This window comes from Plecotus auritus (assembly GCF_963455305.1).
Source record: "Plecotus auritus genome assembly, chromosome: 7".
Lineage (NCBI taxonomy): Eukaryota > Metazoa > Chordata > Mammalia > Chiroptera > Vespertilionidae > Plecotus > Plecotus auritus.
In genome coordinates, this window is record NC_137774.1 from 60399349 (window position 1) to 60412963 (window position 13615).

At 38.9% G+C, this 13615-nt stretch overlaps 1 protein-coding gene across 1 annotated transcript in view; it reads left to right on the forward strand.

The window, feature by feature from the left end:
- Nucleotides 1-13615, forward strand: part of LOC308252651 (phospholipid-transporting ATPase ABCA3-like) — a gene marked incomplete at both ends in the record, with an annotated part of 346909 nt that overhangs the window by 68144 nt on the left and 265150 nt on the right. Inside the window, 2 exon segments of the mRNA XM_080677416.1 lie at nt 4182-4298; nt 4591-4708. Coding sequence (XP_080533542.1) covers nt 4182-4298; nt 4591-4708 — 235 coding nt within the window.

The window sequence follows — 13615 nt, forward strand, 5'->3', positions numbered from 1 at the left end:
ATCTTTATGGTTTGCTTCATATAAGATCATACCATCTACCAATACTTTTACTAACTCTTTTACAATTTGGATACTGCTTCTTTCCTAATTGCTCTGACTACAACTTATAAAACTAGGTTGAATAGAAGCATTGAAATCTGTCATCCTTGCCTTTTTCCCGATCTTAGGTGAAAGAGTATGTTAGCTATAGTTTTTTACATATGACCTTTGTTATGTTGAGGAGGATTCCATCTATTCCCAGTTTTTTGAGTGTTTTAAAAGTTTTTCAATTTCTGCATCAATTGAGATGATAATGTGTTTTTCCCTAATTTTCTGAATGTGGTGCATTATGTTAATTAATTTTGTATGTTGAACCCTCTTACATTCCATGAATAAATTCTACTTGGTCATGCTGCACAATCCTTTTAATATGTGGCCAAATTTGGTTTGCTATTATTTTGTTGAGGGATATTGCATCAATATTCATAAGACATATTGTTCTGTAGTTTCTTTGCCTGTGTATCTGTCTGACTTTGGTATCACAGTAATACTGGTCTCATGGAATGAATTAGGATGTGTTCCCTCTTCCTCAGATTTTTGGAAGAGTTTGAGAGGAACTGTTGTTTATTATTCTTGAAATATTGGGTAGCATTCACCAGGTAAGCCTTCTGGTCCAGGAATGTTCTTTGTTGGAAGGTTTTGATTAGTGATTTGATCTCCTTACTAATTATTAATCTGTTCAGATTTTCTGTTTCTTCATAATTCAGTCTGGCAGGTTGTGTGTCTCTGGGAATTTATCCATTTCATCTAAGTTACCCAATTACTTGGCCTACAGCCATTCATACTGTGCTCTAAGATCCTTTTTATTTTTGCAATATTAGAAGTAACGTCCCCAATTTCATTTTTTTATTTTAATAATTTGAGTTTTTTATTCACTTTAGTTACTTGGCTAAAATTTTGTCAATTCTGTTGGTATTTGTGTTTATTGATTTTCTCTACTGTTTATTATCTATTTTATTTATCTACTTTGAGCTTTATTATTTTCTTTCTTCTTCTAGCTTTGGCTTTAGTTTTCTTTTTTAGTTCTCTAAGGTGTGAACTGAGGTAACTGATTTGAGACCTTTCTTCTTTGTTAGTGTAAGCATTTATGTCTGCAATTTTCCCTCTGAGCCCTACTTTCACTGACTCCTGCAAGTTTGTTGTCTTGTGTTTTTGTTTTGATTTGTTTCAAGGTATTTTCTACTTTCCATTCTGATATTTTTGACTCATTGGTTATTTAAGATTATGTTGCTTCCAAATATTTGAATTTTTTAGTTTTCCTTTTGTTATTTTAATACATTGTCTTTAGAAAAGATACTGTTTATTATTTATCTTCTTAAATGTAGTAAAACTTATTTTGTGGCCTAGAATATTGTCTATCCTGGGGGCATGTAGGAAATATTCTGTGCACACTTGAGAAAAATCTGTAGTCTGCTGTAATTGGGTAGTGTGTTCTGTATCTGTCAATAGGTTCAATTGATTTATAGTGTTGTTCAAGTCCTATATTTAAAAAAAATATTTTTTTATTGATTTCAGAGAGGAAGGAAGAGATAGAAACATCAATGATAAGAGAGAATCATTGATTGGCTACCTCCTGCATGTCCCCCACTGAAGATTGAATCCTCAACCCGGGCATGTGCCCTGACCAGGAATTGAACCGAGACTTCCTGATTCATAGATTGACACTCAACCCCTGAGCCATGCCAGCTGGGCAAAGTCCTCTATTTTTAAATTAATCTTCTGTCCAATTGTTCTGTCCATTATTGAAAGTGGTATAGTGAAGTGTCCAGCTATTGTTGTAGAACTATTTCTCCCTTAATCCTAAAATTTTTTAAAAAATGTTTTATTGATTATTAGAAAGAGGGGAATGGAGAGGGATAGAGCGACAGAAACAATGATGAGAGAAACTGCATGCTTCCTATTGGGGATTGAGCCTGCAACCCAAGCTTATACTCTGACCAGGAATAGAACCACTTGGTTCATTGATCAACATTTAATCACTGAGCCACACTGGCCAGGCTAATCCTGTAATTTTTAATTCTTGTATTTTGGAGCTGTGATGTTGATGCACACATGTTATAATTATTATACCTTCATGATAAATTGATCCTCTTTTCAACATACAATGCCTTTCTTTATCCCCTGTAACAGTTTTGATTTAAGTATATTTTATCTGTTATTAGTATAGCTACCCTAGCTCTCTTGGTTACCACTTGCATGGAATATCTTTTTCCATCTTTTCACTTTAACCCATTTGTGTTTTTGGATCTAAAATGAGACTCAACAATACTCTCAGCTACCTTAACCTAAGTAATATTTATAAAATACTGTACTTGATAATGGCACAATACACAGTTTTCAAGTGTACTGATAGACTAGATACTTAAAGTTATAGAGAGTAGTCTCTTATCAAAGTGGAATTGAATTATAGATTCAATAAATGCAGTACATCTAGGGAAAAGCAAATATTTGGAAGTAGACCATATGTTGTCAAAAAACAAGTCTCAAACTTAAAAGCAATGAAATAATACAAGTACATTTTTAAAATAATAATAGCTGGAAAATTAAGACTCAGTTACAATATGTTATCTAGCAAAACTCCAGTATTTGTGTAATTAAACAATAAACTTATAATTAATCAATAGCTCAAAGACTACGTTACAAAGGAATTAGAAAATATTTCAAACTAAATAATAGTGAAAATACAACTCAAAATTGCTGATATGCAGCTAAATCTGAGCTGTAAGGGAAATTTAGAGCTTTCAATGACTACTATTAAAAATGAAGACAGGTAATCAATGATCTAAGCATCTTGTTTAAGAACCTATAAAAAGCCGCTTAAAGGAAGAGGAAGGAAGGAAAGAAGGAAGGAAGGAAGGAAGGAAGGAAGGAAGGAAGGAAGGAAGGAAGGAAGAAAGGAAGAAAGGAAGGAAGGGAGGAAGGAAGGGAGAGAAAAAGAAACAAAGTTTGTTTTTATTGAGGTATAATTGACATATAACATTATATTAGTTTTAGGAGTAGAAAAATGATTCTGTATTGTATACATTGTGAAATGATCACCACCATAAGTCTAATTAACATTCATCACCAGACATAGTTACAAAATTTTTTTGGCATGTCATGAAGATTTTTAGGATCTACTCTCTAGCAGCTTTTAAATATATAATACAGCCTGACCAGTGTGGCTCAGTAGTTGAGCATCAACCCATGAGCCAAAAGGTCACTAGTTGGATTCCTGGTTAGAGTACATACCATAGTTGTGGACTTAATCCCCAGTTGGGGGCATGTAGGAGGTAGTAGATCCATGAAGTTTCTTATCCACATTTCTATCTCTATTTCTCTCCCTTCCTCTCTCTAAAATATCAATAAAGACATATTAAAAAAAATAACACATATACAAAAACAAATACATATAATACAGTATTAATCATAGCACTATGCTGTACATTACATTCCCATGACTTATTTAACTTATAATTGGAAATTGTGCCTTTTGATCCTCTTCACTCATTTTGCCAAACCCTCTTCTCCCACTTTTGGCAGCCAACCAGTATGTTTTCTATCTATAAGCTTGTTTTTGTTGTTTCTCTCTCTTTTTTATTTTATTTTAGATTCCATATGTAGTTATTGTTCTTTGTCTGACTTATTTCACTTAGCACAATGTCTTCAAAGTCCATCAAAATTGAGTTTTAGAGATTCCCTATATTGTCTCCACACATGCATATTATCCACATCCCTCAACAGGGTGGTCTATTTGTTACAATTGATGAACCTGCATTAACACATCAAAATAATTTATAGTTTGAGTTTAAATTAACGTTCACTTGTGGTGGTGTATATTCCTTTAATACCTCCTTGAAGAGGATGTAATTAATAGGAAGGAAATATTAATCTAAGTGGTTTATAGTTTTATTTAAGTGTTTTTTATGTCTTAACAATATCTGATTCTGGATAAGTCATGTCAGAGCTTGTAAGCATCACAGCATTGCCATTCTGTAATCAAGTCACTTGACATTCTGAGCTTTGATTTCTATCTCCATGAACTGGGCATGATGTTACATAACCCATTTTGGTTTTAGTGAAAAGTAAATCAGATTATGTTGTGAATGCATTTTATACAAGTACAAATTTTATACATTTGGTTTGTGTTAACTCTTCCACAGGAGTACCAGCTCATGATAGGACTCAGCAATTGGATGCTCTGGGCTGCCTATTTCTCCACGTTTCTCACTTTGTATTTGGTTATCATCTCTTTGACGTGCCTACTTTTCTTTGTCAAGGCAAGTGTCTGTTTGCTGCAGCTCAACTTTAAGAGGGAAACAGAGACCTGGTGTGGGCCGCTTGCATTTGGGTTGCCAGGGAACGAGCGTGTGCCTGCTTCATCCCTGACAGAGTAGCCTTTAAACCTACATGTGTGGAGCATCTGTAGACAGTGACTATTTATTCTCTATCTCCCTGAGCGTTGCCGTCAGTTTCACCAGGACTGTTAAAATACAGATGTTTCGTCTTCATTTTTGTTTTGCTGTGACCACTGAGGGTATGACTAATCTGGCTTCCTGGTTGTTTTGCTAGATGGAACCTGTGCCGATCATCCAGTACAGTGACCCGTCTCTTGTTTTTGTCTTTTTGCTGTGTTTTGCCATCTCCACAATATTCTTCAGCTTTATGGTCAGCACATTTTTCAATAAAGGTGAGTCTAAACCTCCTCCTGGGAAAGCTTCTCAGTGATTAAATGATGATCATATTTGGAAGCTCCTTCTGAACTTTAGTTGCAACCTCATCGATAGCCTCTGTTCACTGAAAAAACAAGTACAGTATATGAAATTGAAATGATTTGAAAAGGAATGAAGACAGCATTAAAGTTAATGTAGTGTAGCATTCGTGTGATAAAGGATAAACATCAAAGTAAGATCATATTTGTGTGTCTTTCTAACCTTTAGCTGCTAACTCATGCATGGAATCTGTTTAAACATCTCTCAGGAAGGGTTGAGATTGAGATGGCTTCCATGTACTCTGCCACAGAGACTCAAGTCTGCCCATATCTGGTGATGATACTGTAGTATGTGGAGTAAGAAAACAACAAAATTGCTTCACTGAAAGGAAGGGTCCTTGCACTTAATAATAGATTCTTATTGTATGCTATGTATTTGAAATACAGTGCCTGCCCCATGGATCTGACATTGAATATCAATCACATGCTCAAAAATGATTTGACAGACATGCAGAGAGCAATGCAAATTAGTGGAGCATAATGTACACATGAAAAAGGATTAAAATACTCCAACTTCAGATTGAAGCTGAGGTAAACCTAAGAATGCTTGCTGTAGAGGTGGTTTTTAAACACTATTGAAGGATTGGGAGACTGGAATGGAAGTCAAGTCAAATGAGCAAGTATTCATTCATTCATTCATTCATTCATCCCTTCCATTATGCTGGCATGTTATCTAATATACAAAGGCAAATAAAAATTGTTTCCTTGCATTCTAAAAAATATTTTTTATTGAAATCAAAGAGGAAGGGAGAGGGAGAGAGAAATAGAAACATCAATGATGAGAATCATTGATTAGCTGCCTCCTGCATGCTCCCTACTGGGGATCGAGCCCACAACCCAGGCATGTGCCCTGACCAGGAATCGAACTGTGACCTCCTGGTTCATAGGTCAATGCTCAACCAGTGAGCCACGCTGGCCAGGCTGTTTCCTTGCCCTTTTGAGGGCTCACATGTCAATAGTAGACATGACCAAATAGCTCTATTTCATTTTAATTTTTCTCAGTACATTATCATGAGTATTATTAATTGATTGGTCCTCACAAGGCACAGGATTATACATAAAACCTACAAGCAGCCCCCTGCCAAAAAAGGAACACCCAACCCAGGTGATAAAGAAGTAATATGTCAAAGTGAGGCAGAATCTATTATACCAAAGAGTAAAATAAGTAGAGAACAAATACTAATGTTTTCTATTTGGGAAAACCTAGATATTCTGAACATTTTGTGTGTCTGCTGGCACATGTGAGTAAGCACGTCACTCTGTACATAGTTAAGAATAGGGATGCTGTGTCACAGTGTTTGTGAATGTCCTAACTGACCCAAGGAAGGTGGTGCCTCGCATGGAAGGAGACGAACATTCCTATTGCTCCACATACTTGCCAAAGTTTAGTGCTGTCAAACTTTCATTTGTGCTGCCCTAGAAATACGAATGTAACCTTATGGCAATTTTAAAATTTATTTTTAAAATTTCATTATTACAGTTGATATTCAACATTATTTTATTTTATTTTCAGGTGTATAGCATAATGGCTAGACAATCATATACTTTACACAGTGTTCCCTTGATGTTTCTAGTAACCACCTGTCACCATATGTAGGTCTGACCATATTATTGACTATTGACCATATTATTGACTATATCCCCTCTACATGCCATGACTATTTTGTAACTACCGATTTGTACTTCTTAACCCCTTCATCTTTGTTACCCAGACCCCCACCTCTTTTTTTTTTTTTCTGGCAACCATCAGTTTGTTTTCTTTATGAGTCTGTTTCCATTTTGGTTTTTATGTTGTTGTTTTGTTTTGTTTTTAGATCCAAATGTAAGTGAAATTATATGTCTTTCTTAATCTGGCATATTTCACTTAGCATAATCTCTCCAGATCCATCATGCTTTTGAAACTGGTAAAATTTCATTATTTTTAAAGGTCGAGTAATATCCCATTGTGTATATGGGATATTACACAATGGTATATTACAAAATGGGATATTACCATATTACCACTTTATCCATTTATCTATTGATGAGCACTTGGGGTTGTTTGATATCTTGGCTATTGTACATAACACTGCAATGAAAATAGAGGTGCATATATCTTTTCAAATTAGTTTTTTGGGTCTCTTTGGGTATATACCCAGAAGTGTAATTGCTACATAATAAGGCAGTTCCATTTTTTTAAATAAATATTTATTGTTCAGATTATTACAGGTGTTCCTCTTTTTTTCTCCCCATAGCTCCGTTTCACCTTATTCCCCACCCCACCCATGCCCTTACCCCCCCGCCACTGTCTTCATCCATAGGTGTAAGACTTTTGTCCAATCTCTTCCCACACCCCTCACACCCCTTTTCCCCTGAGAATTGTCAGTCCACTCCCTTTCTATGTCCCTGATTCTAATATATTCATCAGTCCATTCTGTTCACCAGATTTTTTATTCACTTGATTTTTAGATTCACTTGTTGATAGACATGTATTTGTTGTTCATAATTTTTATCTTTACCTTTTTCTTCTTCTTCCTCTTCTTAAAGAATACCTTTCAGCATTTTATATAATACTGGTTTGGCGGTGATGAACTCCTTTAGCTTTTTCTTGTCTGTGAAGCTCTTTATCTGATCTTCAATTCCAAATGATAGCTTTGCTGGATAGAGTAATCTTGGTTGTAGGTTCTTGCTGTTCATCACTTTGAATATTTCTTGCCACTCCCTTCTGGCCTGCATAGTTTCTGTTGAGAAATCAGCTGACAGTCATATGGGTGCTCCCTTGCAGGTAACTAACTGTTTTTCTCTTGCTGCTTTCAAGATTCTCTCTTTGTCTTTTGCCCTTGGCATTTTAATTATGATGTGTCTTGGTGTGGTCCTCTTTGGATTCCTTTTGTTTGGGGTTTGCTGCGCTTCCTGGACTTGTAAGTCTATTTCTTTCACCAGGTAGGGAAAGTTTTCTGTCATTATTTCTTCTAATAGGTTTTCAATATTTTGCTCTCTCTCTTCTTCTGGCACCCCAATAATTCCAATGTTGGTACACTTAAAGTTGTCCCAGAGGCTCCTTACACTATCTTCATATTTTTGGATTCTTTTTTCTTTTTTTTTTTCTGGTTGGGTGTTTTTTGTTTCCTCATATTTCAGATCTTTGGTTTGATTCTTGGGGTACGTTGATCTACAGTTGAGTTTCTGTATATTCTTTATTTCAGACAGTGTATGCTTAATTTCTGACTGGTCCTTTTCCATTTTTTTGACATTCTCATTAAGGTCCTTGAAGGTCTCACTAAGATCCTCAAGGTCTCATCAAGTTTCTTGGTGGTTTTTAGAAGATTCTTGAGTAACCTTATAAATGTGGTTTTGAACTCTATGTCCAGTAGTTTGCTTTCCTCCATTTCTTTCATTCGTGATATGTTTCTTTGTCTCCGCATTTTGATGCTTCCCTGTGTTGATGGAGTGGTTTTCTGTGGTAGGTGACCAGTGGTTCAGCCTATCACTTGAGGTGGACACTCTCGGTGCACCCCTTTGTGGGCTGAGTGCAAAGTCTTGGTGTAGTTAAGCCTTGATTGCTGTTGGTACACTGGGAGGAATTGACCTCCAGGCCAATTGGCTGTGAGGACCTGCTGTGTCTATAATGGAAGAACTGCTGTGCTGGAGACACACTTATGGGGCAGGACTTGCTTCAGTGGGGCTTTGGTGCTCACTGAGTCTGCCTCTTGAATGTGTCACTTATGGATGAGAGGAGTTGAAATCTGGTGTCATCTCACACTGACCACTAGGTACACTGGCTTCTGGATCTCCAATGGGGTGCAGGTCAGCTATTGTCTGAGGCCACCCAGCAGGAGCTCCAGCGAGAACTACAGTTTTCTCCTCTTTGCTTGGGGTTTGGAGGTTTTGGAGCTGTCTGACAGAGCTGCAGTTTGTTAGGTTAAGCTGCGATAGGGCAGACCATTTATATGAAAAAGCTGCTGCGTGGAGCTTGGGTGGGTTTGTAGATTCTGCGGGGCAGGGTCTCAGGGCGTCACTAGGCTAGGGCGTGGCAACAGCGATGGCTGCCAGTCAGCCGTCTCTGCACCTCCACATTTCCAAGTCCCTGTGTCCCACACCCCAGCGCAGTAAACAATGATTGCTGCACGCACCTCTTCAAGAAAGCCACCCTCACTTTCTGACCCGATGGCAGACAGTCCAGCTTCTCCCCATAGGAGTTTGGGTCCCCAGCGTCTCCCCAGAAACTGAAGTTCAGAGTAATCGGGAGCTTGTCTCCTTTTGGGTTGAAAAAAGCAGCGCACCCAGTTGCCCGCCGCCAGCCTGATTTGTGCACCTCCGTACCTCAGCTTTTCAGTGCTTGTGCATGTCTCAATGCTCTTTTCTCTTTCCTTCTAGTTGTAGAACTTGCACTCAGCCAGCTTTCCTGTGGTTCTGGGTGATAGGCGTTTTGTCTTTTAGTTGTAGTTTTGAAATTGTTGTGCGAGGCAGCAGTTTAGGTGTTTACCTATGCTGCCATCTTGGTTCGGATCTGGCAGTTCCATTTTTAATTTTCTGAGGAAACTTCATACTGTTTTCTACAGTGGCTGCACCAGTCTGCATTCCCACCAGCAGTGCAAGAGGGTTCCCTTTTCTCCACATCCTCGCCAGCATTTGTTTGTTGATTTACTGATGATAACCATTCTGACAGATGTGAGGGGTCATCTCATTGTGGTTTTAATTTACATCTCTCTGATGATTAGTGATGTCGAGCATCTTGTCATATGTCTATTGGCCACCTGCATGTCCTTTTTGGAGAAGTGTCTGTTCAGATCCTTTGCCATTTTTTTAATTGGATTGTGTGTTTTTTGGCATTGAGTTGTATAACTTCTTTTAAAATTTTGGGTATTAACTCCTTATTAAATGTATCATTCATGATTATATTCTCCTATTCAGTAAGTTGTCTTTTTGTTTTGTTTATGGTTTCCTTTGCTGTGCAAAAACTTTTAAATTTTATTTTATTTTTTTCATCACCATTTATCCCCTCTATGCCCTCTTACACACTCCCCACCCCCCAAAAAATTATCACACTGTTGTCCATGTCCTTGAGTTCTCTCTTTTTTTCTTAATCCATCTCCCTTTCTCCCCTAGTGCCTTGTCCCCCACAAGGGCTCTCTGCCTGCACTCCATCTATGAGTCTGTCTCTATTTTGCTTGTTTGTTAGATTCCACATATGAGTGAAATCATATGGTATTTGTCTTTCTCTGACTGGCTTATTTCACTTAGCATAATGCTCTCCTGGCCTGTGAAGCATTGTCCTATACACCAAACAACAACAACAACAACAACAACAACAACAACACAAACTTTTTAGTTTTATGTAGTTCAATTTGTTTATTTTTTGTTTGTTTCTGTTGGGCCCCAAAAAATATTGCTACAAGAAATGGCTGAGATTTTATTGCTTATGTTTTCTTCTAAAATTTTTATGGTTTTGTTACAGAAAACTGGAGAAGAACCAAGCAATGCTTAGAGAGATGGAGTTACATTTATTATTATTATTATTATTATTATTATTATTATTATTATTATTATGTGTGGGCTCAGAGGAAAATGTCTCTCAAATTCTGGGCCCCAACATGGAGGAACTTCCCCTATTTATATGTTTTTACCTTCTTTGTCTCCCAAATATGAGGTGTTTCCGGCCCCCTTTGCAAGTTCATAAAGAGCCCCTATGTGCTGGGGCTTTGAGACCTCAACCAAAGGCTTGGCCTGGTGCCAGCACTGATAACTTCATCTGGGGAAGGTTTATGGCCTCTCTGAAGTGGGAGTAGTCTTATTTTCCTTATTATTTAAGCAAGCAAGCATTTACAGAAGCCAAAATAGTAGGGTTAAAATTTCAAACAGCAGTTTGTATAATAAGATGGATGCTTAATTCCCCACTGGTTTTATGTACATGAGTCAAATCATTGACGCTTTGGGGTCATTGTTGGGGAGGGAGTTATATTGACCCCTGAGGACTATAAGCTTAATAGAATTAATTCTTTGCTGAATAAAGTCAGTGGGCCTGTTTATAAGATAAAGGCCTGGAATGAGGGCCAGGAATAATCTATAGAGGCTCCAAAGAGTCCTGAACTCTCTATTTTGCCTAGCTGTCTTAAACTGGGTGTGAGGAAGACATGTTGGGATCCCATCGACCTTGATTGCCGTGGAGGTGGTCCTTTCCTGGTAGGAGTCAGTCCTTGGGTGGCAAATTTCTTTACCCAATCAGAGTCACCAGGTTGGAAGTGATGAACTGGATCAGAAGTTGGTACAGGCAGAGCATCTCGGACATGCTTCTGGATTGCTTCCTGGGTAGACTGTAAAGCCTGTAAGAACTTGAGTAAAGATTGGTGTTGGATTTCAGCTTTTCTAGATTGGGTAGGTCAGGGTCTGGAAGAGTCACTAGAATCTGTAGAGGCCCCACTGGTTTTAGGGCAGCCTCCCGGGCAGCTTAATCTGTAGCCTGGTTCCCTCTTGCTTCTGTGGAGGCCCCTTACCTTGTAAATAGCACTATGTACATGAGCCATTGTAAATGTGTATCTGCTATCAGTATAAATTGTTACTGATTTTTCATTTGTCCACCAGAGAGCCTGAAACTAGGTGACTTGAGCGTTTGACATCCAGCGCTCCAGTGTGATCCAGAGTAAAGCCTCAACCTCATGTGGGGCAGTTAGGATTAGTTCCTGCCCTAGGGTTAACTTATTTGCTTTTTCGATAAGCATAGCTGTGGCTGCTACCGCCTAGAGGCAAGTAGGTCATCCAAATGCATAGGGGTCAAGTCTTTTGAACAAATAGGCTACCAGCCTTTTCTGGGGGCTAAGACTTTGGGTGAATACCTCTTTGGATATGCCCCTTGTCTCATATACATAGAGGTGGAAAGACTTAGTTACATCTGGTAGTGCCAGTTGGCCCATTGTCCTTGCTCTGCTCATGTCTGTCTAACTGCCTAATATATTACCTCTAGGATCCTGGCTCTGAATTCTTTTAGGGAAAATGGACGTTGAATTTCTTCTGTAGCTGCTTCGTGACGAGGAGGGACTGAGTTTTCTCTCAGAGTCAAGAGATCCTTGCTGACTGTCAGAGGGATGATGAGGCCTGGGCACAAAAGGAGGTGGGCTTGCGACCTGGCAGAGACAAACTGTAACAAATGGTCCAGTGGAAGGGAAAGAAAACATTTCAGTTTTAATAACCTTTATTGAAATAGAATTTTTATCCTTAAAATTACCTCTGTGTTTATTAAAAGAGCCAAATCAAGACCAATTTATCTATTGTATTCAATTTGGCCTGATTGTTTGCATAAACCCAACAAGAATGGTAACTACCTACCTTTGCCAGAATTTCATGATTGAATCTTAGTGTGCCCCTTAGGGCCAGGAAGCCAAGCCATCCAGCTGCCGTCTGGCCTGCCTGTAGTATCTGCTGAGATAGGTAAATCCCTTCCCTGTAGCGACTCCACCTGGTCCCACACCCTAGGTTTTAAGGCCCATCTCAGTAGCCCTCCTACTCGTTGCAGCCTAGAGTGTGTCAGGGTTCTTCAGGGACGCAGAGGTGCACTTATTGCTCCCCTTCTACTCTGACCAACTGCCAGCAATGGTAGGGCATGGGCCTGACGCTCCAGCGCCAGCCATTTTCAGGGCTCCCAAGCAGGATACCAGGCTTTTTCCTTGGCACTCTTATTGGCTTCAAGTCTTCAGAGTTCAGACAGGGCTCTTTAAAACATGATGCTCCAGTCAAAGTTTTCGGTTAATAAAACTGCTATTAGAAACCGGTCTTACTGAATTTATGCAAAGAAATGTATTGCCATGATTTATTAAGCATTGCCAAATTTTGGAGGAATTATATAAGGAGAAAAATATACTGACCTGCTTTAAGATCTGATTTTCCTTGTAAGTCCTTTTCATGGACTCTTCAGAGTAATATAACTGTCTTCAAATGGCAAGAAGAAATTCAAAATATGTCTATATTCAAGTAGACAGTTACAGCTGTCCTTGTAGTAGGGTTCCCCCTACTTGACTTGTCCTTAAACTATATATGGTCTCTGGAAGGGGTGACATGCCCTCTCAGAATGGACTAAGGGAGCTTTATTCCTTTATAGGGTCTCACATGTTACAGGACCTCATGGGGTCTATAATTCCTGTAACAGAGGGCTCACCACTTCACTATTCCCCTCTGTTCCAAACAGGCCTCCCCCAATTCCCTAAAGTTGATGTTTGTGCCACCCCTGACATGGGCATGATCACACAGGCCTGCAAGACAGTATACAGGCTGCCAACTGTCTCTCAATAGAGACCTAAACTTGATGGGTATTTTTCTTTGCCCATAATGAAGTATAACATTGGCACTGCGGCCACTTCTGACAGCTAAATCTTCTGCTACTAAACATGACACATGGTAGGGCTATACAAACATCTTAGGGAGGTGACTAAAGTCTATTTTTGACTTTCCCATACAAAGCTAAATTGTCCTTGTCTTTCTGGAGTCATGTCCATGAAGACACAGGCATCATCTACAGTTTTCTGCAGGCCACTGTCAGGGCTGTATATGGTGGCTGGTTCTTCTTTCTAGTCACAAACACAGCCTGTCTAATTTCCCTAAAATTTATTCTGGCACGGGAGAAAGTTGTTTTGCTGTATACAGGCAGTTTAACCCCTACACAACTGGGACTGGACCTCTGCCTAGCAAACTGCAGTCTATAAGTTCAATATGCAGTCTCCTGTCCTCCTAACCCAACGGGGTCTCTGTTAGTCCCTCAGTCAGACTCCTCCTCTCTTAGAGAATCTCAAAGTCCTGAAGGCTCCCGGGTCCATGGAGAGTGCCTTTCCTTTTCCCTTTTTGTTAACTCTGTTTACT